The sequence below is a fragment of the Monodelphis domestica genome, chromosome 1 (genome assembly GCF_027887165.1).
Source record: "Monodelphis domestica isolate mMonDom1 chromosome 1, mMonDom1.pri, whole genome shotgun sequence".
Lineage (NCBI taxonomy): Eukaryota > Metazoa > Chordata > Mammalia > Didelphimorphia > Didelphidae > Monodelphis > Monodelphis domestica.
In genome coordinates this window covers 294115664-294141585 of record NC_077227.1, presented here as the reverse complement: position 1 = coordinate 294141585, position 25922 = coordinate 294115664, and the positions used below count along the sequence as shown (strand labels likewise).

At 34.4% G+C, this 25922-nt stretch overlaps 1 protein-coding gene across 11 annotated transcripts in view; it reads left to right on the top strand.

Annotated features, from left to right (window-relative positions):
- The window catches only part of MDGA2 (MAM domain containing glycosylphosphatidylinositol anchor 2), an 811975-nt gene that overhangs the window by 337840 nt on the left and 448213 nt on the right, over positions 1 to 25922 (top strand). For all 11 annotated transcript variants that reach the window (XM_056820935.1, XM_007473236.3, XM_056820917.1 and 8 more), the window contains one exon: positions 25653 to 25849. In XM_056820935.1, coding sequence (XP_056676913.1) covers positions 25653 to 25849 — 197 coding nt within the window. The remainder of the gene's footprint in view (positions 1 to 25652; positions 25850 to 25922) is intronic.

Genomic DNA, 25922 nt, shown 5'->3' with positions numbered 1-25922 from the left:
GTTTTCTTGAATAATTTCTTGCAATATTATGTCAAAAAAATTTTTTTTGGTTATGGCTTTCAGGTAGTCCAATAGTTCTCAAATTTTCTCTCCTATATCTGTTTTCCAGGTCAGTTGTCTTTTCAATGAGATATTTCATGTTTCCTTCTATTTTTTCATTCTTTTAATTTTGTTTCATTATTTCTTGATGTCTGTTGAAATCATTAACTTCTACTTGTCCAATTCTAGTCTTTAGAGATTGATTTTCATCTATGATTTTTTTGTTTTCCTTTGGGGTTTGGTCTATCCTACTTTTCATTGCTTCTAGAAGGTCAATTCTGGTTTCCAAATTGCTTATTACTTCATTTGATTTCTGTGCCTCTCTTTCTATTTGGCAATTTTGTCTTTTAAAATATTTTCTTTTTGTATTCTTCTTCCCACTTCCCATGTTTCTTCTGTCCTCCTTGGTTCTTGAACTGTTTTTTGAGTTCCCCAGAGCTTCTGACTAGTTTATCTTTTGGGGGAGAGTTTGCATATGTTTGCTTGTTTTTCACCCTCTCCTATTTCTTTTGCTCTTTTTCTCCATAGAAATATTCCAGTGTCAAGTACTTTTTTCTGTTGTTTATTACTTTTCCTGATGGAGTATTGGGAGTCTTGCATATTGTTGGTCATTTCTAACTGGCTTCTGTCTTGTAGGGCTTTACCTTGGGCCTATCTTCCCTTCCTCATCAGAGGCCTAAGTGAACTCAGGTAGAGCTATAGTGTATTTTTTTTCTTTAAGTATAGCATGCTTTAAAGCATTTTGCCCTAAGGGTACTGCTGCTGCTGCTGAAGCTCTCAATCCCACTTCCAGTGACTGGACTTTTCTATCATGTTTCTGTGGTATAGTATGCTGCACAGTGTTTTGCCCTGACACTATCTTCCTAGCCTCTGCTTCCACCATCATGGCCAAGTTGCTGCCCCCACTGCCAAAACCAAGCTCAGTCTTATTAAGCCTCCAGTATCATTGCAAAGGCCTGGAGTTGCCTCCAGGGGTAAGCCCATGATGCTTTAAGCTAGCCCCCCAGAATTTGGAGATGTCCCTGGCCCTGGTTCTTTCTCTGGTACAGAAAGTTGGGGTGGGGTAGGAAAGGATGGTCAGCTTGTACTTTTTCTTGTGCAATTTTGCCCCCTTAAAGGGTGGAAATTCCTTCTCACTGCCTACCTTTCATGCTGTGTCCAGTGGGAAAGCCCCTTTATTTTAACTTTTGCTTTAACTTCTGTTCTTTTGACATATTTTGTAATGATCAGTTTGGAAGGAAATTCCAAGCAGCATAAAAATTTCCCTGCTACTTACACTGCCATCTTGACTTTGCCCCCCTGTTCTATTTCTTTTAGAGTTCAGAAGCTTATAAAAATATTTATGAAATGGGAGTTTAAGTACGAAGTCAGTTTAATCACATTAAATCATCTTTGTAGCATACCAATTATATTAACTACCAAATATATAACAATTGTCCAGAGATTGCTATATAAATTTTCTTGTGGGTTATAACTTGAGAAAGAGAAGGGAGCCTGAGGGAAATGGATGATAAATGAAGACTCAAAGATAAGTTAAAATATATGGGGAGAGACTCTATCTCCTAATAATGTCTTCCTTGGATAATCAATTAAAGGAAAACATGAGAAATAAGAAAACACATGGCAGTAAGAAGTCCTAGATAGAAAGCATGTGAGCGACAGTGTCTCTAGGACAGATAAAGAGAAATTAGGAGAAAGAGCTCCGAGGATGCAGGAATCAAGAGAGAGAATAGCGCCACCTCCTTCGTATTTATTGAGGGATGTGGATTGGGAGGTATTCAATTAATATGTAACATAGCATAGGTCTTAACATTGGTTGCATAGACAATGACAAGATCAGAGGAGGTAGAGATTCCCCTGACATGAGCTTTTCAAAGGAATGTGGTTTGACCAGGTGAAAGCTAAGCATCTGTGGTTTAGGCTCAGGAATTCTCTTGCCCTTTGAACTGTCTATACATTGATCATTAACTGATCTGACCAAGTATCTAATACATCAACCATACTTCCCAGATGCCAAAATGCCTGGTATGCTACAGAATATATAATATAGAATTCCAAATGGGACATGTTAGCAATGTAACCTGTTATAAAGTAAGATATTTTGTCTATGGTTCCATGATAGGGATCTATTTGAGCTAATGGACAATTTTACAAGTCAATAATGATACATGGAAGTCTCAGAGAATATTAGGGTCAAAAGGAATCACCAGTTCTCTCATCTTACTCTACTACAAAAATCCATAATAGATGTTTATTCTTCCACTTTGGGATATTTTCAATAATGGACAGCTCACTATTTTCCACAAGGCCATTTATTGCATTGATCAGTTCTTTTGATTTGGTCTGGTCTGGTTTGGTTGTTGTTATTATTAAAGTTCTTCCTAATGTTGAACACAACATGGCCTCTCTTTCTACTGATGTTGCTCTATCCCGTGGAGTAATATAAAAAATATCTTTAGTGCCTTTCTTAAATATCTTTTTTTGCAAGTGAATAATCTATGACTCCTTCAACTGTTTCTCATATGGCATGATTTACATGAGCAAATAATTATAGGTTTGAAGCTAGAAGAAATGTAAGAGACTTTAGGGTCCAATTTTCCCTTGCCCTTAAAATCATAGATCTAGTAAGTATTTTGGGTGGTATGTTAACTCACATTTATTAGGTTGCTTATACTTTTTATCTTTATGGGAGAATATGGGAGAAGTAAAAAAAAATGAAAAAAAATCGAGTTAAATGTTTACCAAATTGAATAGGGTTGCAGGAATCCTGTATGACCAGGGTTGCAAAGACATATTTACATAGCTCTGAGATCTAAACTACTCTGCCCTAAGTCTGTAAGGATAGATTTTTACCTTTGGGAAGAAATTTATTTACTTCCTTTTATTTTTAAGTGGGTCATTAGACTAAAAGTATATTTATCATTAGCATATCATATATTTTCAATATAAAGATATAAAGAACCCTCTTTGAGGGTTCAGAATAAAACTCTTTTTTTCTTGGCCATTCTGGATAGAAGTTATCTGCCTCAGACTGTGACAGTTCTAGCTAATTTACCCCCCTTCTCCCCTAATGCTTATTATATAAAAGACAATTATGGGTAAAAAGCAAACATTTATCAAAGGAAGCAGTATAATAGCAATCAAATTAGATTAAGATAAATAAAGCTTACTAGGGATATCCAGAGGTTCCTGTTAGCAATACAAATTTCATTTCCTTTCTTCCCTCCCTCCTTCCTTCCTTCCCTCCCTCCTTCCTTCCTTCCCTCCTTCCCTCCTTCCTTCCCTCCTTCCTTCCTTCCTTCCTTCCTTCCTTCCTTCCTTCCTTCCTTCCTTCCTTCCTTCCTTCCTTCCTTCCTTCCTTCCTTTCTTCCTTCCTTCCTTCCTTTCTTTCTTTCTTTCTTTCTTTCTTTCTTTCTTTCTTTCTTTCTTTCTTTCTTTCTTTCTTTCTTTCTTTCTTTCTTTCTTTCTTTCTTTCTTTCTTTCTTTTCTTTCTTTCTTTCTTTCTTTCTTTCTTTCTTTCTTTCTTTCTTTCTTTCTTTCTTTCTTTCTTTCTTTCTTTCTTTCTTTCTTTCTTTCTTTCTTTCTTTCTTTCTTTCTCTCTCTCTCTCTCTTTCTTTCTTTCTTTCTTTCTTTCTTTTTTCTTTCTTTCTCTCTCTCTCTTTCTTTCTTTCTCTCTCTCTCTCTCTTTCTTTCTTTCTTTCTCTCTCTCTCTTTCTTTCTTTCTTTCTTTCTTTCTTTCTTTCTCTCTTTCTTTCCTTCTATTTCTATTCAATAATCAAGAATTTCTCCCTCCTCCCTCCCTCCCTCCCTTCCTTCCTTCCTTCCTGCCTGCCTTCCTTCCTTCCTTCTTTCTTTCCTTCCTTCCTTCTTTTTCTCTTCCTTCTTCTTTGTTTCTATTCAATAATCAGGAGTCATATCTTTCTGTGCATATTTAGCATGCAATTTTCAAAGCTGTCTTCTAGGGAAATCTTTAACTCAATATGGGTAGAGTGCTTCGTTTTATGGAAAAGAAATAAGTGACATCTCAGGGTTTGCACTAGCTATATTTAGGTTGAAGGCTTAATTTGGGTGAGAAGATATGTAGCATAGATCAAGTATAATTTTAAGAACAAACTCCAAACCTAGATCTTGATCCAGATTCTACTTTCTGATTTTAAGAGAAGCAGACTGTATAAGACTGTATATATATATATATATATATATATATATATATATATATATATATATATATATATATAAGACTGTATATAACAAGACTGTATAAGGAGGAGATTTAAAAAGGATTAAGGAATAAGGAACATTAAAGAGTAGATTTATAATCAAAGAACTGGACTCAAAAAAGAGAAGACCACAAATTTAGCAAGATAAGTTTAGAAATGTAAGGAAAAACAAGTGGAATAATTTTAAGGTTATGGAAATTGATAGAGCTGATTGAGCAACCTGGTGAAAAAGATAGGACATCTGTGCAAAGCTTAAAGGGTAGGTAGATATGGAGACAGGAAAGAAATTTGGGGTTTTAATTGGGGTTGGCAAGTTATTAAGAAGTGATAATTAACTGTGAAAAGTTTAAACTCATTTTGAGAATTGAGAATTTGAAGAAACTAGGAATGAAGTGCCAACACCTACAGTGTTTTAGTAAATAAGACTAGAACTTTAAATCATTATGCAGAATAAGGTAAATTATTGCCTTACACTTGCCTGAAGTGTATGATGTTTGTATTTCTACCACAGCTAGGAACTGAGGGAAAAAAAAGGAGAGAGGATACTTGACTCAAACAACATGACCTTATCCCGATAACAAAAACAAAAAAAAAGCAAAAATGATTCTCTAATTTCACTATAGAGTAAAGGAGATTAAAAATACCCAGATTTGCTTTAGGTCTACCTTTTAGGGAGTTTAGTTTCAAATTATGACAAAAATATCATTTACTATTCTTGGGGCCTCAGTTTAGGGAAAGTTCTAAGATTTTTAGACAGTGGATTTAGGCATCAATCTTCCTGTGAACTAATGCAAGCCATTCATTTGATTCTATGCTCCCTGCACAATTTAAAATAGGCATGGATCATGTAGAAGCTATTAAAGGTTACCTATCTTTTTAAAAGTTCAAGTCAGTAAGTCAATAGTTTATAAAACTGTCTGTGAATTTAGCCTTTACTCTCCCTGTGGAGGAAAATATGGAGAAAATTATGAAAAGGGGGAAAAGTCATGAAGTAGGTAAGAAGTAAGGAGGAATACAGATGAAGGGCAGTAATTCTAATTTTGTCAGTTCTATTGAAAATTAAAAGTTCCTGAAATGTTCTGGTGATCCAGGAATGTTAAATACTCCTATTTTGACACATGAGGAATGATCAATTAAGTATTTAGACAACTATTGTAAAACAATATTTTGTATATCTATGTATGTACACACATATAAACACACAAATATGCACACATCTCAGATGCATGCTGGAAGCTAAGATGGAAGATTAGGGGATGATCAGCTCACATAAGTTCTCCAAAAACACAAAAATAGAAAATAAAGTGCTCTGGTAGAAAGAAAAACAGGAGTGATATACTTTATGTGAATGAAAAGGGAGAATAGTCCAGAGAGTGCAGCATCAGAGGGAATCCACAGAACTTGGACCAGCCCTACCACTGCCATATTGCCTGAGGCAAAGAAAAGGCAGAAGGATAGTAGCCAGACACCAAACTAACACCAGCCCTATGGCTTCTATGTGACTTTAGGTAAAAAAATGGTAGAATGGAAGGAAGATCCCAATGTGCACTATAAAATAGCCTGAGGCCACAGAATGGCAGAGTGGGGGTACAGTCCAAAGAGCCACTAAACAGCTAATGAAATGGCAGACTGGAGTCCAATGCCAGGCTTATAGCTGGCATATGAGGGAACAAAACAGCAGAATGGGGAGCAGTCCATGTGATCTGAGGAAAGGAATAGTCAGAGCAGGAAACAGACCAGCACAGGAGACAACAGAGAAACCAAACTCAGGGGGAACAAAATCCATCTGGACATAATATCTGAAAGCCTTCCCTTAAGAAAAATAGCCAGTTCATCCACTCAAAGTGAACACTGAGGTACTCACTCAGATAAAGTTGGACTTACCCTAACTACCAGAGAAGCTAGGACAGCACTCCTTCTACCCCAAGAGCTGAGGAGAATATCAACAGATAGAAAAGATAAGAGGGAAAAATAACTAGAAAAATGAACAAGGTACAGAGAAAGACCTAACCCTAGAAAGTTACTTAAATGACAGAGAAGTTCAAAATATATACTCAGAAGGGAACAACAATGACAAAAAGAAAACATATGAAGGCCAAAAGGAAAATAAAAAAGGATGTCAGTCAGGTCCCAAAAGAACTCTTGAAAGAATTAGAAAAGAAGTTTTAAAAAATCAAACAATAAAATAAATAATACAATCAACAACTTGGAAACTAGAATGATCCAAATGGAAAAGCCAAAAAAAATCTAAGAAAAAACTCCCTAATGACCAGAACAGGCCAAATGGAAATAAAAGCCAAAAATACTACCAAGAAAAATGATCCCCAAAGACTAAAATGGCCCAAAAGGAAAATAAAATATAAAAACTCAAGAAAAAAATTCTAAAAATTAGAATTGAGCAATTTGGAAGTATCAGGAAATAATAAGAGAATATGAAAGTCTGAACTACCTCCCTAAGAATCATTAGAAACCCAAAAGATGTGATTTTTAATAATTTAGATTCAAGAAAACATCAGGAAAAAACTGCCCTCATATCTTTAAGCAGGAGGGAAAAATTGAAGTTGAAAGAATTTACCAATCACTCAGTGAAAGAAACCCTGAAAAAGAACAATTGTGATAATTAAAATAGTTGGAGATATAAACTGTAAGAGTTAAAATAGTTGAAAACTTAAATTGTAGTAGATATAAGCGTTTGTGAGTAAATTTGACCACAGAAAATATGTTTTCACTACAGTGTCTTGTTTCAAATCAAATATATTCCCAATTATGAATATACCCAAGTCAACTGGGTTTTATAGAGAATTAAATAAAGAGAGAAAGAGAGAAAAAGGAAATAATGAGAAGGGGATAAGCCGGCTCTTGGCCAGTCCTGGCCAACCCAGGCCTAAGCCCTAAGAGAAAAGATCAGTCAGTCCTTAATCGCTCACCACAAGATCTGTCCAAGCAAGGATTCTAGTGACACCAGACCAGCTCCATCTCAGCTCCCTTCACCAGCTCAATCTTCCATCTGATTGTCCCTGAGAGAGTCTCAAGAGAGACCCTTCAAGGCAGCCTTTCCCAGCTGACTCTTTATAGAGAGAGCTTTTGTCTCCTTTTAAAGGGCATTTTCTCCTTTGTCACCTCCCCTAAATTCTTACATCTACAAATCACAGCAGACGTTTTTTCAAAGGACAGACCATTCTTAGTTCACACCTAAGAAGGTATGAACTTTTGAGTAATTCACACCAGGAAAGCTCTGAGTAAGTTTCTCAGCTCTTTGTTCCTTGTAAATTCACAAGTTGCTTGACCTTTATAGGTACTTAGCACCCCTTTGTATTAGTTCTAAATATAGGCATGGCTTAAGTATGGGTTTAAGTACTTTTCATTGTTCAGCAAGGAGTTTTCTCCCCTAAAGCAGGCTTAAGTAAGGGTGGAGTAGAGGTCTTCACATTTTTTATCTAAGTAGAGTTCACTGCCCAAATGGAGAATGGTCTTAATCCAATCTTATGAAGTAGGGTCTGGGAATTTTTAAGGTTCACACAATCACAACAAAAATCCCAAAACTCTCAGAGCAATATCTAAATACTTACAAAAGTATAAACTGCACAGATGAATAAAAAAGAAAACAGAATTCTTAAATACCTCATCATGGAAAAAAAGTAATTAAACAAAACATCAAATATCTCTCTAAGAAAAAGGCCCCAGTACCAGATGGATTCACAAGTGAATTCTACTGAACATTCAAAGAACAACTAAATCCAATACAACATAAACTATTTAGAAAAATAGGGGAAGACTTTTTATGACACAAATATGGTATCTAAACCAGTAAGAGCAAAAACAGAGAATAAAAACTATAGACCAATCTCCCTAATGAATGTTGATGAAAAAATTTTAAGTAAAATACTAGAAAGGAAATTGCATCATATCCTAAAATCATGCAGCACAATCAGATGAGTTTTATACCAGAAATGCAGGAATGGTTCAATATTGTGAAAACTATGAGGATAATTGACCATATAAATAATAAAACCAACAGATAACACATAATTATTTAAATTCTTTAAATAGGTGAAGAAAAAGCACTTGACAAAATACAATACCCATTCCTTATAAAACATTAGAATGCATTGGAACGAATGGAACCTTCCCTAAATTGATAAATTGCATCTATCTGAAGTCATCTGCAAATATTATCTGTAATGGGGATAAACTAAAACCCTTCATAATAATATCAAACATATAGCAAGGATGCCCATTATCATCACTTGTATTTAAAGTTATACTAAAATGTTCAATATAGCAATAAGAGAAAGAACTAGAATAGGCAATGAAGAAACAAAGTTATCATTCTTTGTAGATGATATGATAGTATACCTAGAGAATCCTAAAGAATCAAGCAAAAAAACTAATAGAAATAATTAATAACTTCGAGCAAAATGGTGGGATACAAAATAAACCCACATAAATCACCAGCATTTCTCTTTACCACAACAAAATCCAAAAGCAAGAGATAAAAAAGGAAATTTCATTCAAAACAACACTAGACAATATACCTGTGCCTATACCTACCAAAATGAACCAAGTAACTATATGAACACAATTACAGAACACTTCATAGAAATAGTCAGATCTAAGCAAATGTAAAGACATTAATTTCTCATGTATAGACTGATCCAATATAGCAAAAATGACTATCCTACTTAAATCAACTATTCAGTGTCAAACCAATCAAAGTACTTCAAAATTATTTTGTTGAACTAGAAAAAAATAACAACAAAGTTAATCTGGAAGAACAAAAGACCAAGAATACCAAAGGAATTAATGAAAAAAATTAATAAACATGACCTGACTGTATCAGATATCAAACTCTATTATAAAGTAGTACATTTCAAAACATGCAGGTACTGGCTAAGAAATAGATCAATGGAATATATAAACAATCAACTCATGACAGTTAATGTCTATAAAAACTTAGTGTTTGAAAAATGCAAAGATCCAAACTTTGGAGGGGAAAACTCAGTATTTAGAAAAAATGCTGGGAAAAATGGAAAGCGGTATGGCAGAGATTAGGCATGGACCAATATCTCACAAAATACAGCATCATAAAGTAAAAATGGATATTAAATCAAGAAATAAATAATGATACTATAAACAAATTAGAGGAACATGGAAAAGTTTACCTGTCAGATTTTTGGATATGGGAACAATTTATGACCAAATAGGATATAGAGAATGTTCTGAAAAAGGGACACAAAACTACACATGCTCTTTGACCCAGAATTACCACTATTGGATCTATATCCCAAGTAGATCAAAAATAAGGAAGAAATGCCTACCTATACCAAAATATTTTGAATAGTTCTTTTTCTAGTGGGAAAAATGAAAACTGAGGGGTTGTCCATCACTAGGATAATGGCTGAAAAAGTTGCAGTATGTGGTTGTAATAGAATATTACTTTGCCATAAGGAATGATGAACACAATGAGTTCAGAAAAAAACAAAACAAAACAAACAAACAAAAAAACAGAAAGACTTATATGAACCAATGCAAAGTGAAGTGAAGAAAACCAGGAGGACAGGAGTAATAGAATGTTTTATGGTGAACAACTGTGAGAGACTAAATCATTATCAGTAAAGAAAGTCTCTAGGATAATCACAATGATAAAAATGCTATCCACAGCCAAAGAAGGAACTATTGGAATCTGAGTAAAGTTCAAAACATGCCATTTTCCACTATATATCCTTCATGAGGTTTCTATTAAATGTGTGATATGTGTCTTCCATCAAGACATGAGCAATATAGAAATATCTATTAAGTAAAACTATGGAATGAGAAGTCAAGATGGCAGCATAGAGGCAGCAAACTTTCAGACCTCTGAAAACCCTTCCTTACAGATTGCAAACTAAATGCTCCTAATGGACTGAAAATCAAACCTAACAACAAGACATAGCTGAGGAACCCTCCTGCTGGATTCAAATGAAAAGGTATGCCCCCAAAGACTGGAATTTGAGAACATTCTGGTTTAAGGGGAAGGAAGAAGGAAGGTCCTGGGACCCCTCCCCCACATAGAGCATTAAGCCCCTGGCAGCAGCCGGAACCTCTGGGTAGGCAAAGGCATTGGTCTGAAGGGAGTACTTTGTGGGCAAAGCTCTGCTAGGTTCAGAGCGTCCAACAAAGGCAGTGGGGAAGCAGACAGAGGAAAAATGCAGAGCACAGAGTGGGAGGCATAGTTGCAGCAGCAGAGACACTCCATATTGCCCCCTTCTTCCCTAGGTTTTGGCCTCAGGGCACATCCAGCAACCCAGCCAGAACTAATCCCATCAAAGCCTCCAGAGGACAGGGAAGCTCAAGCTCCAAAACCCCTCCCCCAGAAACTGCTGGACTTAATCCCATCAAAGCTTCCAGAGGGCAGAGAAGCTCAAACACCAACACCCCTCCCCCACAGACAGCACTGAGAGATTTACTGACAAAACTCCAAGGGTAAAGGCAGCAATTAAGGCCAAAAACCACACACACAAAGTGAGAGGAACAAGATCTCAGGCATGAGTAGGGAGTAAAGAAGGGATAAATATGAGCAAACAACAGAAAAAGAAAAAATTACAATAGACAGCTTCTATACAGGCAATGAATAAAGAGCAACTGGAACAGAGAAGGATGAAAGAACTACAAGCAAAAAAAAAAACAGAAAACCAGTGAATTGGATACAGGCACTGGAAAAACTCAAAATACAATTAAAAACACAATTAAGAGAGGTTGAAGACCACTGGGAAAATAATTTAAAAACTAAGATAGGTCATCTGGAAAAAGAGCTACTTGAACTAAAACAAGAAAATAGTGTCTTGAAAGCCAAAATAAACCAGCTTGAAAATGAGGCAAAGGAGATGAAAGATGAAGCAAAGAAAATGAAAGATGACCTCCAAAGAAAATCAGACCAGAAGGAGAAGGATGACCAAAAAGCCAGGGAAGAAATCCAGTCTTTAATAAACAAAATACATGAATACAACAACTAGAATCAAGTGACTTCACAAAGCAGCAGGACACTGCAAAACAAAATCAAAAGAATGAAAAAATTGAGGAAGATATGAAACATCTCATTCACAAAACAGAAGATTTCGAATATCATTCTAGGAGAGACAACTTAAGAATCATTGGACTACTGGAACACCATGACAAAAGAAAAAGCCTGGACAGCATACTAAAGGAAATTATCGAAGAAAACTGCCCAGTTGTTCTAGAACAAGAAGGAAAAGTGGAGATTGAAAGAATCCACACATCACCTCCTGTATTTAATCCCCAACTGACAACACCCAGGAATATTATAGCCAAAATCAATAACTATCAGACCAAGAAAAAACATTTACAAGCTGCTAAGAAAAAGTCATTCAAATACCGTGGAACTACAGTGAGGATAACACAAGATCTGGCTGCATCTACACTGAAGGACTGAAAGGAATGGAATATGATATTTTGGAAAGCAAAGGAACTAGGTCTACCACAAAGAATCAACTACCCAGAAAAACTGACTATATTCTTATAGGGGAAAGTATGGTCATTCAACAAAATAGGAGAATTCCAAGAATTTGAAAAGAAAAGACTAGACCTGAACAGAAAATTTGACACCCAAGCACAGAACTCAAGAGAATTATCAAAAGGTAATTAAAAAAAGGGGGAAAACACTTTTTTAAAGAGATCCAATAAGTTAAAATGATATGTATCCCTAAAAGAAAAGAATTCATTGGTAACTCTTAAAAATTGTTATTATGACCTGGACAGCTAGAAGAATTACTCTTAGAAGGAACACTGACAAACTGTATAGGATGAAATGCCAAGACATAAATATGTATATAGATATATGTATGCATAAATACATATATATATACATATACATATATATATATATATATATAAACTAGAACTAACAAAAGAGGTTAATACTAAAAGAAATGGGAAAAAAACAAAATGGGGTAAATTCATACATTCCAAAGAAGCTTATGATGGGAGGGTGGAGAACATCAATACACTGGAAGGGTAAAGAGGTTGGAGATAGGAAATACTCAACTCTTATGTTCATTGAAATTGACCCAAAGAGGGAAGAACAATCCAATACATTGGGGGAGAAAATAGATTTGCATCCTATAGGGGAGTAGAAAGGTAACAAATGGACTGGTGGGGAGGAAAGCAGTACAAGGGAGGGAGAGGGTTGGGAGGTAGTTTTAGAAAGACTGCAGGGAAAATAAAGGGGGAGCGAAAGGAGGAGAACCAAGAGAACATTGTACACAGAGACTGATACACTGTGGTACAATTGAATGTAATGTACTTCTCGTTTAGTGTCAATGCAATGATCCTGAACAACTTGGAGGAATCTATGAGAAAAAAAAAATCTTTATCCAGATTCAGAGGAAAGCAACACAAAAGAAAAACAATTGATTGAATACATGGGTCAAGGGGATATGTCTCAAAATGAACTCAAAATGAACATCCTAGTGCAAATGCCAACAACATGGAAATTGGTTCTGATCAAGGACACATGTAATACTCAATGAAATTGTGAGTCAGCTGCAGGAAGGATGGGGGAAGGGAAGGGAGGGAAATAATGTGACTCTTGTAACCAAGGAATAATGTTCTAAATTGACTAAATAAATTAATTTTTTAAAAAAAGAACTACAGATCCACAATCTGGAAAAAAAAAGGTTTACGTAACATGTTTTAAATGACCATATTAAAAAAAAGGAAAACTATGGGTAAAACCTATGTTAGATTATTCACTACCTCAGATAAGTGGGGAAGGTGGAGGGGGATAAAAATCTGAATTTCAAAATGTAAAAAAAAAAAATGAACAAAAGTTTTTTCTACATGTAACTGAAGAAAAAAAAATAGCTCTCCATTCAAGGGAAAAGTATTGCAAGCAGTCAAAAGGAACCTATTCAAATACCATGGAGCCACAATCAAGATTATACAAGACCTGGCAGCTTTTACATTAAAGGACTGGAAGGAATTGAATAAGATAATCCAAAAGGCAAAGGATCTAGGCCTATTAACAAGAATCACATACTCAGTGGAAATGAATGTAGTCTTCTGTAGAGAAAAGTAATGTTTAATGAAATAGAAGAATTTCAGACTTTCCTTACCCCCCCCCAAAAAAAAGCTGAAAAGATAATTGGATAAAGACATATGCCACTCAATGGAAGCATAAAAAGGCAAATAGAAAGTTTAAGGGTTTCAATAAGGTTTACTTGAATACATTCATACCCAGGAAGGGGATAATTAATTTATTTAAGAATGTGATACTTAAGGTACATAAAATATCCAAGGTCACTAAAGTTCATAAGATATTTAAGAATTTGATCATTATTTGTGGAGAGCCATCACACCCCTGCTGTCTGACAGAGTCACAGTCTAGGGAAATAGAGACTGCAAAGCAGGCCCCAGAAAATAAGGCATCCACTGAATCCCCTTCTGTGTGACTTCTCCCTCTAACTTCCCCTACTAATGGAAGTGTTAAGACTATTGTTATCTCTCCAATAATATGAGGGCAAGTACTTATAGGGTTAACATATATATCCCACCTTAATTCCCTCAGTTTATTATCCTAAAAGATTACATTCACAGAATTAAAACCAAAAGAGTATTACCCATTACCCCCCTTCCTTTCCCTCTCCACAGAGTTACATTCACTCCCATTACAAGCCAGGCAAACCAAGAACATCAATCACCTTCAAACCCAGGACTACAAGGCACACTCCACTGATTTGTTACATAACAACCAAGCAACCTTGCCAGGTACCTGAATCAAGCACAAGAAATAATCAACTTGGAAATTGAGGAAAATCCCAATTATGGTCTGTCTTAAATTACCCTCTAACCCTGTACCTAGCTATAAAATGTTTTGTTACCCATCTCCTAAATAATTGTGATTAATTGTGAAAGCTGACCAAATGTTACAATGATTCTCCTAACTGGTCATCCTTTAGGTCAGGAGGGATTAACGTCCAAATTGCCCTACTTATGTCATTTATATCCATCTCTGTTTTAGCAACAGTGTTTCTTGACTATCTCCTTAGGCTTCGCGCCTGTTGTTATGTTATATGGAAACATATATGTTGAGAAATGATTGTATGCCAGAAAAGCATGTATTCACTGAACCTATAAAATAAAACAACTTCTATGCCATGGTAGAGCACTGTGTAATGCCTGACACAGGATTGAGCATACAGTGCCTCTAATAATTTATCTGACTGAATCATCACACTTAGACAGAAGGACCCTCCACTCTGAGAGACTACTGGCTCAGCTCTCAAAGATTATTAGAAGTATACATAGAAATAAGGGAGCAAGTGGGATAGAATGGGATGATATTCATAAAAAAAAATCATGGGACAGGAAAGAGGAAGATACGAGGAAGTGAGAAAAGAAGAGATAGAAGGGAATACATTATCTCATATAAAGAGATGCCTAACAGTCAATACAGTGGGGGAAATAATTGGGGGTTGGCAGGGAATTCTTGAACTCTACTCTCACTGGAATTAGCTCAAAGTAGGAATAACACCCATACTCAGATGTGAAGAGAGAGAGAGAGAAAAGGGTAAACAGGTAGAAAATATGATGGAGAGAAAAACATAGTAATCATAATGGTAAATGTGAATGGTGTGACTCACCCATAAAATGGAAAAGGATAGCGGAGTGAATTGAAAATCAAAATTCAATAACATGCTGTTTACAAGAAATGCATTTAAATCAAGGAGACACACTGAGTAAAAGTATGACTAGAACAGAATCTATTATGCTTCAAACTAAGCAACAAAAAAAGCAGGTATACCAATTATGATCTCAGACAAAGCAAAAGTGAAAACTGATCTAATCAAAAGAGATAATGAAGGAAATTACATCTCAATAAATGGCACTACATGTATCTGTGTGAGCCTGGGATAATCATTTAAATCCCATTGCCTACCCCTTACTACTGTTCTGCCTTGGAACCAATACACAGTATTGATTCTAAGATGAACATTAAAGTTTTTAAAAAGGCACCATAGACAGTGAAACAATATTAATACTAAACAATTATGCACCAAATGACATGTCATTCTAATTCAAAAAGAAGTTAAATGAGTTATAGGAAGAAATAGACAATAAAATTATATTAGTGAGGGATCTCAACCTTCCCCTCTCAGAAATAGATAAATCCAAGCAAAAAATAAATGAGAAAGAATTTCAGGAAACGAATAGAACTTTAGAAAACTTAAATATGATAGACCTCTGAAGAAGGCTGAATGGGGATAGAAATATATATATATATATATATATATATATATATATATATATATATATATATATATAATGTTACCTATTCCTAAACTGTTGATGGCATTTTCACAAAATCAACCAAGTAATTGGTTATATAAATATATAACCATATATAAAAAAGCAGAAACATTTTTCAGGCCATAGTGTAATAAAAGTTATATTCAACAAAGGGTAGAAGAAAGACTAAAAAATAATTGGAAACAAAATAATCTTGTCCTAAAAAAATGAATGGGTCAGAGAAAAAAGTCATAGGAACCATCAATATCATTAGAGAGAATGACAATGAGGAGACAGCATACCAAAATTTGTGGGATGAAGACAAAGTTATACTTAGGAGAAATTTTATATCTTTAAATGCTTTCTCCTATAAGAGAGAAAGAGTAGATCAATTTATTGGATATGCAACTAAATAAAAACTAGGAAAAGAATGAATTAAAAATTCTCAATTAAACACAAAATTGGAATTTCCCCAATGTGAAGGAGAAACAAATAAAATTAAAAGGAATAAAACCATTTAACCAAGATAAGACAAGAAGTTGGTTTTATGAAAAAATAAATAACATGGGTAAATCATTGGTGAATTTGATTAATATAAAGAAAGAAGAGAACCACATTTGTTGCAACTTTTCTATACCGTAGATTTTGTTTAATCCCGAATGTTTTTTTTTTTCAGTTTACCAATTTGTGTTATGGATAAAATTAATGTATGACATGAATTGGATAAAACATTGTGCTGCTTAAATGATATAATCTTTAAGAAGAAGAAGAATCGGGATTCATTTGGGTTCTTCACTAATAGGAAAAATAATAGTATAGAATTGGTATTTACTATACAGGAAAGTTAGAGAGGAAAATATTTTGTCTGTAAACATGTAAGGTTTTAAGAAATCTTTAGAATTGGCAAGTAATCAGTTCTGTAAAACAAAAAACAAAGAGGTTTGTTTGGGTTATGGAATTTTAGGAAAATGGAATTGGGCCACTGAGAAAGCTCTCAGAGCTGTAATGTGTAAAATTTGCCTTTTGAGGAAAAAGGGTTTTGAGAATCTTAATTGATATTATTGTAAAATTGAAATCAGTTGTGACTGTCTAGTGATCAATCCATCACTGAAGCCCTTAGAAAATGTTGGGAGAGGCAAACTGAAACAGAGATAGGAGCCTCTTTGACTTGGTAAGGCAAACTGGATTTTGATGGTCCCTGAGTGAAACAATTATGGTATGAGCCAGTGACAGTTTCAGCCTGTGTGTGAAGTCTGATAAGCCAATCACCCTGTCCTTAAAAGGAACCAGTGAGGACAGTTAAATATGTTTTCCCTAACTTTTCCTTTGTGACAGATTCCAATGGTAACACAAAAAGCAAACTGGAAGAGAGAAGTTCCATTTCCTAAGCAAAGTAAATTAGATATAGGATTAGGGCCTTGGAATTTCTGTATCACATAAATGTTGTTAGAATTTTGCCTTGCAAGTGTTTGTTTTTTTTTCCCAATACAAGTATCTCCAGAGGTTCTGCAAGTGACTGGAAACAGAGGCAACAAATACATCCCAGATGAAGAGGATCTCTGAAGATGAAGATGAAGTGTGTCTAGTTATGCTTAATAGTTATTGTTGCTACATATTTGGGTAACTGAGGCAAGTGAGAATAATACAACTTTGTAATTAAACTCGGGGATATTGTATGGAGTGAAAATCAATGTATTATTTTCAATGTATTTTAAGATCAATATGCCTGTAGAGGTTAAATTTAAATCATGAGTTTAATTGGATACAGGTTTGCTCTTCTTTTACCCTTTCCCTCCCAGTCTTTCATATAGACCTTTAATTGGTGCTCTTCTGCACAGGTGGAGGGTATTGTGTTGGTTTCCTATAAATTGGAGAATTCATTTGTATATTTTGGCATTGCCTTTAGGTGTCTGACTTGAGAGCAATGTTGCTATCCATTGCATAAAAGCAATAAAGCCACTTTCTGTCTTCATCTTATATTAGTCTCTCTTATTATGTGAGTGATTAAAGGGGGTACCTCCTTATATCAAGACTCCCTAAATTCCCACTCCACATAGTCTGATGATATACAGAGAGAAGACTGGAAAATCAACCAAAAACCTAATAGAAACAACAAACACCTTTATTACAGTTGCAGGATGCAAAATAAATACACAAAAATAATCAGCATTTATATTCACCTCCAACAATAGCCAATTAATTTACCTATGCAGTGCTATATCAATCATACTACCAAAAAAATAATTCCAAGACTTAGAAAAAATTATAAGATTTATAAGGAAGAACAAAAGGTTAAGTATATCAATGAAATTAATGAAAAACATTAAGGAAGGAAGCTAGCTATACCATATTTCAAAAAATGCTAGAAGATGGCAATCATCTAAACAATTTGGTACTGGCTAAGAAATAGAGTAGTCAAACAATGGAATTGTTTAGAAAACCAACGCATAATGGTTAATAATCATAATAAGCTAGATTAGATAAACCCAAAGAACATTGAGGGAAGTACTCACTATTTGACAAAAACTGCTGGGAAAATTGAAAAATATGGCAGAAACTAGGCATAGGCCAACATCTAGCACCATACACCAAGATAAAGTCAAAATAGATATTTGATCTAGAAATAAAATAAACAAATTAAGGGAACATAGAAAAGTTTAACTGTCAGATTTACAGAAAATAAAAATCTTTGTGACCAAACTTTGATTGCATTTAATGAAAAAAAGTTTTACACAGATAAAATCAATGCAACCAAGATTAGAAGGGAAAGAAGTGGGGGAGGGGAGATTTTTTTTATTATAAGTGTCTTTGACAAAAGCCTCATTCTCAAATATAGAAAGAGAACTGAATCCAATTATAAAAAAAAAAACCAAAGTATTCTGCAATTGATAAACAATCAATGGATATGAATAAGCAGTTCTCAGATGAAGAAATTAAAACCATTGTCATGTGAAAATTGCTCCAAATCACTAATGGCTTAAAACAACTTTGATAAATCACCTTATACTTATCAAATTGGCTTATATGACCAAAAAGGAAAATGATAAATGTGAGAAGGTATGTGGGAAAAATGGAATATTAATACATTGTTAGTGGAATTATGAACTGATAAAACTATTCTGGAGATCAATATGAATCCTTGCCCAAAGGGCCATAAAACCATGCATACTCTTTGATCCAGAAATATCATGACTGGGTCTATATCCCAAAGAGATCAGAGATAGAAGGAAAGGATGTACTTGCACAAAAATATTTAGTAGCTCTCTTTGTAGTGTCAAAGAACTTGGAACTGAGGGGGCCGCCATAAAATAAGGGTATCGATGAACTATCAGAAAACTTGGATTAATATGAACTGATGCAAAGTGAGAGAACAGTATATGCAGTAACAGAAGTATTGTTTGATGGTCAACTCTGAAGAACTAAACTATTATCAACAAAATCAGGTCCCAAAAAAACCCTAAGGGACTCTTTTTAAAAATGCCACCCACCCAAACCCTAAGAAGGAACTCTTGGAATATGACTGCAGAGGAAAGCATGACATCTTTTACTTCATTTCTTACTTCATGTGTTATAGCATGGCATGGAGAATATGTAAATATGTATTACATGAAGACACAGATATAACCTATAACATGTCATTTACTGTATTGGGGAGGGAATTGAGGAAGAGAGGGAGGAAAAGAATCTGAATTGCAAAATGTCAGACAATTGTAAAAAATCATTTCTTTGTGTAATTGAAAAAATAAAAGAAAATAAAAAATACATACACCCAACTTTATATATTTGGAACTTACCAATTTTTTAGCAAGTAAGTCTAGTGTTTTTTTTAAACCATGATGTTTTCTGGGGTTTTGTGGTCTTATAACAATTAATTTATATTGGTTTAACTCAATGAAATTATTATGGTTGGTATCCGTGCCACTTCTACAAAGTCCATTAAACTTCCATTAAAGTTTGTCTATACTGTTTATTTAAAATTAAGTTAAAAAATTAAATAAAACAAAAATAACGAAAATAAATAATTTTAAATAATGATAAAACTATATATATAAATTATAAATAAATAAAGTAAATAAATAAAATAAAATAAAATTATATATAGTAATATTTGTTGACTGATCAACAGCTATCTTAAAACATGTTTTTCATGGTGAGGTTACAATGTGTAGTTTTCCAGTTTAAAAAGATTCTATTTTTATTGCCAGAAAAGCCACTTTGTTGAGTACTGATATGCTTTTCATACAGTTCATGAATTCATGTGTATTTTTAATATTGCCATGAAGTTTGCCATTCAAGTTTTTGAGTTTCAAAGTTGTCATTTTTCTTTCGGAGGTTCTATTTCTTTAAGGTGAATATTCATCAAATTTCTCTTTATTTCTCATTAATTGTGTGCTTATTTTATTTAATTCTGCATTGAGTTCTTATTTTTTAATGCAAATGTGAATGGTGGTTCATGAATATTACTGTGAAATGTGAAGAAATAGTGGATATGATGAATCCAGGGAATCTTAGAAAGTTCTAGGAAATGAGACAAGAAGAACTTTGAATATTTATAGAAACAGTCTACAGAATTACTTTAGAAATATAAATGGGGAAAATAATCTGAAAGTAATTGATAATGGCAAAAATTATCTAACACATTTATTTCCAAAGAAGAGATGTGAGAATAAAACTATCCCCCCTCCTTTGTAGAGGTCATGATACATGAATATGGAATATGCATATAACTTTATGATTTTTTTTCTGATTGATTTTTCTTAAATGTTTCTTCTTTTTATTTCTTACAAATATCTTTGGGTTTTTTGGGTGGAACTAAGATGGCAGGGGAAAAAAAGCAGAATAGTTCATGAGTTGTTGCAAATTCCCCTTCTAACAACTTTTTAAAAATGTCCTAAGTGAATTCTAGAGTAGCAAAATCCAAAAAAAGATAGGCAAAAAATGTTTTTATTCAAGACTATCTATAACTTAGGCATGACAGGACTGTTCACATTGCAATGGCTTCTGGAACTTTCATTAGACAGAAAATTAAAAAGGTCAGACAATTGAGCAGAAGGAGAATACAAAGGGTCCCATTGCTGGCACTATACTGTGTTGAATTGCCCATACACATACACACACTAGCTCACCAGAATTTGTAGATACAAGAGATACTGGTCACAGTATCAGGGCAAAAGTAAACAGGATGGGGTGAAGTATTCAAATACACTCCTCAAATAATGTATATGTAATCGGCATAATTGATACCTATCACCTCCTTACAGATAAATCCAAATAATAGAAAGAATCTTTTTTTCTAACAAATTATTCTCCAAAAAGCAATGATATAACAACTCAGAACAAATTCTGTAGCAGCATAACCCACAAAAAAGACAAGATGAAGTAATTTTCAAGCCCAAAACAACTTAGAAAGTTGGCAGGAGGGATTCAGTGCACCAACAAGTCAGGGCAGGTCCCACTAAGGTAGCAGGGTTTGGGCATAGCTGAAGGAGCAGCAAAGGTATCAGAATTCTCAGCCATAGATCATAAGGGGGTTCAGACAACTGCTCAGAAGATTACAGGGATCCCTTTGTTGGCTTAGGATGCAATATTCTTTTCACAGTGCCCATATGCAGAACCTGGTCATAACACTAGGTGCAGCCCCAGGCTGAGGAGGAACACCAAAATACACCATCACTTGCAACCACATGGGAAAAGGAGACCCTGGTCACAATTGCAAGGGGTTAAAGTATGTACAACAGACCAGAGCACAGGCTGACAGAGTATCAAACATACATCTGCTTACATCATACTACCTTGGAAAAAGTGAAAGCAGCTGCCTAGTGCCAGCTCTAAAGGCAGCTGCACAAAGAACCTGAAGCTTGGAATAGTGGTCTCTTCACCACAGTTTCAGAGCCCAACTTTAACAGTTTTTTAAATTAAAAGAAAAAAAGTCAAGAAAATCAGCAAACAAAAACAGAAACAACATAGTAATTTTGGTGACAAGGTAGACTCAAACTCAGAAGAAGACAACAAAGGCAAGGAAAAATATGAATTGCTCTCAAGCCCCAAAAGAAATAGTGGAGGAGATCAAAAAGGATTTTAAAAATCAAATAAGAGTATTAGTAGAAAAATTGGGGGGGGGGGTGATAGTGATCAAAGAAAATAATAAAAAAGGGTCAAGAGCTTGTCACAGAGAAATACTGAAAAAAATTAATATCTAAGAAAATAAAATAAGTCAACTGGTAAAAGAATCACAAGAATCCAAAGAAAAGAAGACCTTACTTAAAAAGCAGAATAAGTCAAATGCAAAAAGATTTTCAAAAAATATGTTTAAGAGAAAAACTTCCCAGATGGAATTGACCCTTTGGGGAAAGAGATACAAAAATACACTAGGAAAAGAACTCCTTATAAAGTAGATTTTGCCAAATGGAAAAGGAGGTACAAAAGCTCTCTCAAGAAAATCATGCCTTAAAAATTAGAATTGGGAAAATGACAGTTACATGAGACATAAAGAAATAATCAAACAAAATCAAAACAATGAAAAAATAGTAGAAAATGTGAAATATCTCTTTGGAAAAGCAATGGACCTGGAAAATAAATCCAGGAGAAATCATTTCAGAATTCTTGGATTACCTAAAAGTAATGACAAAAAAGAGCTTATATATCATCTTTCAAGAAATTATCAAAACTGCCTTCATATTCTACAACTAGAGGGTAAAATAGAAATGTAAAGGATCCATCAACCACCTCCTGAAAGAGATCCCAAAAGGATAACTCAGGAATATTATAGCCAAATTCCAGAACTCCTAAGTCATGGAGTGCAAGCCATAAAGAAACAATTCTGATATTGTGGAGTCACAATCAGGATATCACAAGACTTAGCAGCTTTTATTTTAAAGGATAAGAGAGCCTGGAATATGATATTCTAGAAGGCAAAGGAACTAGGGCTTCAACCAAGAATCACTACCCCAGCAAAATTAAGCAAAATCCTTCAGGGGAAAGATGCCTGTTTAATGAAAGAGAGGGCAGTCAAACATTCCTGATAAAAAGACCAGGAAAATTTGACTCCCAAATACAAGACTTAAGAGAATCATAACAAGTTAACAGGAAAGAGAAATCAAAAGACATTCAATAGGTTTAAAATAAGTACATTCCTACATGGGGAACTGAATCTTGTAAAGACAAAGAACTTTGTCGTTATTATGGTAGTTAGAAGGCATATACATAGTGTTAAAGATATTTTTAGGGTTGTGACTTGACTAAATTAAATTTTGGTTGCCATGGGATATCTCAAATAAAATACCCAAGTCAGCTAGAAATTTATGGTGATTTTAATTAATATGGAGGGAAGGAATTTAAGGAGAAGGAGGGAAGAGTATATAGGATTTATCCTGCCTGGTCTGTGCCAGGGGGAGTTTTAAAATCCCTGCCTCTAGGTCTCTGAAGAAGATTAGAGGCTTTAAGAGGATAAAGTTGGAAAGTAAAGGAGGAAAACTCAGCCAGAAACTCACCACCAAACCAGACAATAGCTTGTAGTTACACTATGATGTGGAAAGGCCCAGCACACTGCTATCAGCCAATTCTCCACTGCCACCAGAACCAGAGATGGGAAATGAGTCAATATATAGACCTTTCACCCTTGTGTCCCTTCCTCTAAGTGTCCATTCTATAGTTCTCATCTCCTTTGATTAGATTATATCTTTAGAGTTATTTAACACTTCTTTGTTAAGTTCACCTTTTGTTAGTTACTTGACCTTCTTGTGATTAATTTAACCATTATAGTTATTTAATGTCTTTTTGTATTAAGATCTTAAATTAGATTTAGCTTAAAGTTCTAGCTTCACTATAAGGTAAGAGTTAAGTACCTTCATTGTTCAATCAGGAGATTACAACTTTATCTTCCCCTAAAATATGGTCTAAGTAGGGTGTAGTAATTTAGAGTTCCCAAGACAATCCTGATTTGAGTAAACTAAGTATCTTCATTGTTACAATCAGGAAATAGCTAAATCCAATCTTCACAATAGACAGGGGGCAAGAGTTTAAGTTGAATGTGATGGGATGTGTTATGATGGGATTGTTAAGGGGAAATAACAAGAGGGAAAACATTTAAATAATTTTAAGTTTATTGATGGGAGGAAGGAGGGCAAAAGGATAAGAGAAGGTTCTTGATTGAAGACCCCAAAACTAATTACTTTAAAACTATCTTAATGGCTGACTTACCTATGCTAAATAAATTAAGTTCCCCAAACACAATCTCACAAATTAGAGTCCAGTATTTGAGCCAAGATCCCAGAAGAAATGTCCAAAGTAGGTCCAGCAGAGAAGTGATTTTTCTTTGGTCTTCTGTCCAGCTGCCAGTAGTCAGTCCAAGCAGATTTTTCTCTCACTCAAGCTGGTATCTTCCAAAGGGCCAGAAACCTTGTATACAGATGGAAAATCTCCACTCTCCTCCAAAAGCTTCCTCTAGGATATTGTTTTACAGTTGGGACCTTAGAATCTTGACTCCAATTCCCATGTGGCCTTCTGTCACATGTCCCTGTCAATGAAAAAGAGGAGTACATAGGAAGGAGAGAAAAGGGGAAAATAGAATATGGCAAATTATTGCCCATAAAAGAGGCATGAATGGGCTTCACAGTGAAGGGGAAGATGGGGGCAGTTGTGGAAGAGATCATGTGTACCTTTATCTCATCACAATTCTCTCAATAAAGAAAGAACATAAATAACCAATTTTGTATAGAAAGCTATCTTACCCAGTAGGAAAGTAGAAGGGGAAGAGGATAAGAGGAAGAAACGGGTTTAATAGAAAAGAGAGCAAATTTTGAGAGATTGAGGTCAGAAACTAAACAGGTCTAAATAGGTTGGAAAGTAATATAGTAATCAAAATGGCGCTTAACTTTTTTTACAAATTTCTCTAATAAAGACTGCATTTCTCAAATACACAGAGAAATTAGTTGAATATTTAAGAATCCATGTCATTCCCCAATTGATAAATGGTCAAAGGGTATGAACAGGCAGTTTTCAACAAAGTAATTAAATCTCTCTGTAGTCATGAAAAAAATGCTCTAAATTAAATTAGAGAAATGCAAATTAAAACAACCCTGTACTCTTACCATCCCACACCTATCAAATAGGCTATTAAGATGGGAAAGGAAAGCAAGGAAACAGATGAAATATGGAAAAGCTGGGAAATAAATGTATTGTTGGGGGAGTTGTAAACTGATTTATTCATTATGGAAAGCAATTTGCATCTATCCCCAAAGGGCTATAAAATAGCACATATCTTTGACCCAGCAATGCTCTTATTAGTTTTGTATCCCAGAGAGATAAAAACAAAAAGTAAAAGGTCATATGTATGCAAAAATATTTAAAGCCACTTTTTGTAGCAGCAAAGAATTATAAAATGAGGGCATACTCATCAATTAGGTAATAGCTGAGTAAATTATCATATATGAGTATATACTATTATGCTGTAAGAAATGGCAAGCAGGGAGACCTCAGAAAAACTTGGAAAGACTTACATGAAATGAGTCACAGTGAAATAAGCAGAACTAGAAGAATAATTTACAGTGACAAATACTTTACAATGAACAACTGGATATACTAGCTATTCCCAACATTACAATGATCCAAAACTATCCCAAAATACTCATGCTAAAAAAAAAAAAAGGCTATCTACTTTCAAAGAAAAGGAACTGAGTCTGAATCTAGACTAAAGCAAAATTTCCCCTTTCTTACCTTTTTTTCTATTGCAGTTGCCTTCTACAAAAATATTAATATGGGAAAATGTTTTACATGATTGTACATGTTAAATATATATGGGATTGCTTACAAGAGTTGTTGGGATTTGGGAAGTAGAGAGGAAGAAAGAATTTGAGATTCAATATTCTATGGAAATTTTTGGAAACTGTTTTAACATGTTGATTGGGGAAAATATTTTTAAAAGAATATTCCTTTTCCTTTCTCATACTCTTCTTAGAAAATATTCAGGTATTTCACAAATACATTGAAAATTTTCTTTTTAAATAATTATCATTGGTTCAAAAATTAGTTTCTCTGATGAGATTCCATTTATATGAATATCAGGTTTGTTATTCATAACCTTGTTATTACTTTGGTTGTTCTAATTTCTAGATTTGGATGATCCAGTAGTAACTGTTCATCAAAGCATTGGTGAAGCCAAAGAACAATTTTACTATGAGAGGACAGTATTTCTTCGGTGTGTTGCCAATTCCAATCCACCTGTTCGGTATAGCTGGAGACGTGGCCAAGAAGTCTTACTACAAGGATCTGATAAAGGAGTTGAAATTTATGAACCCTTCTTTACCCAGGTAGGAACACAATTATTATATTTTAGAATATTTAGCATGACTATTTGTTTGACTTTCATTGTCTTCTTTATTC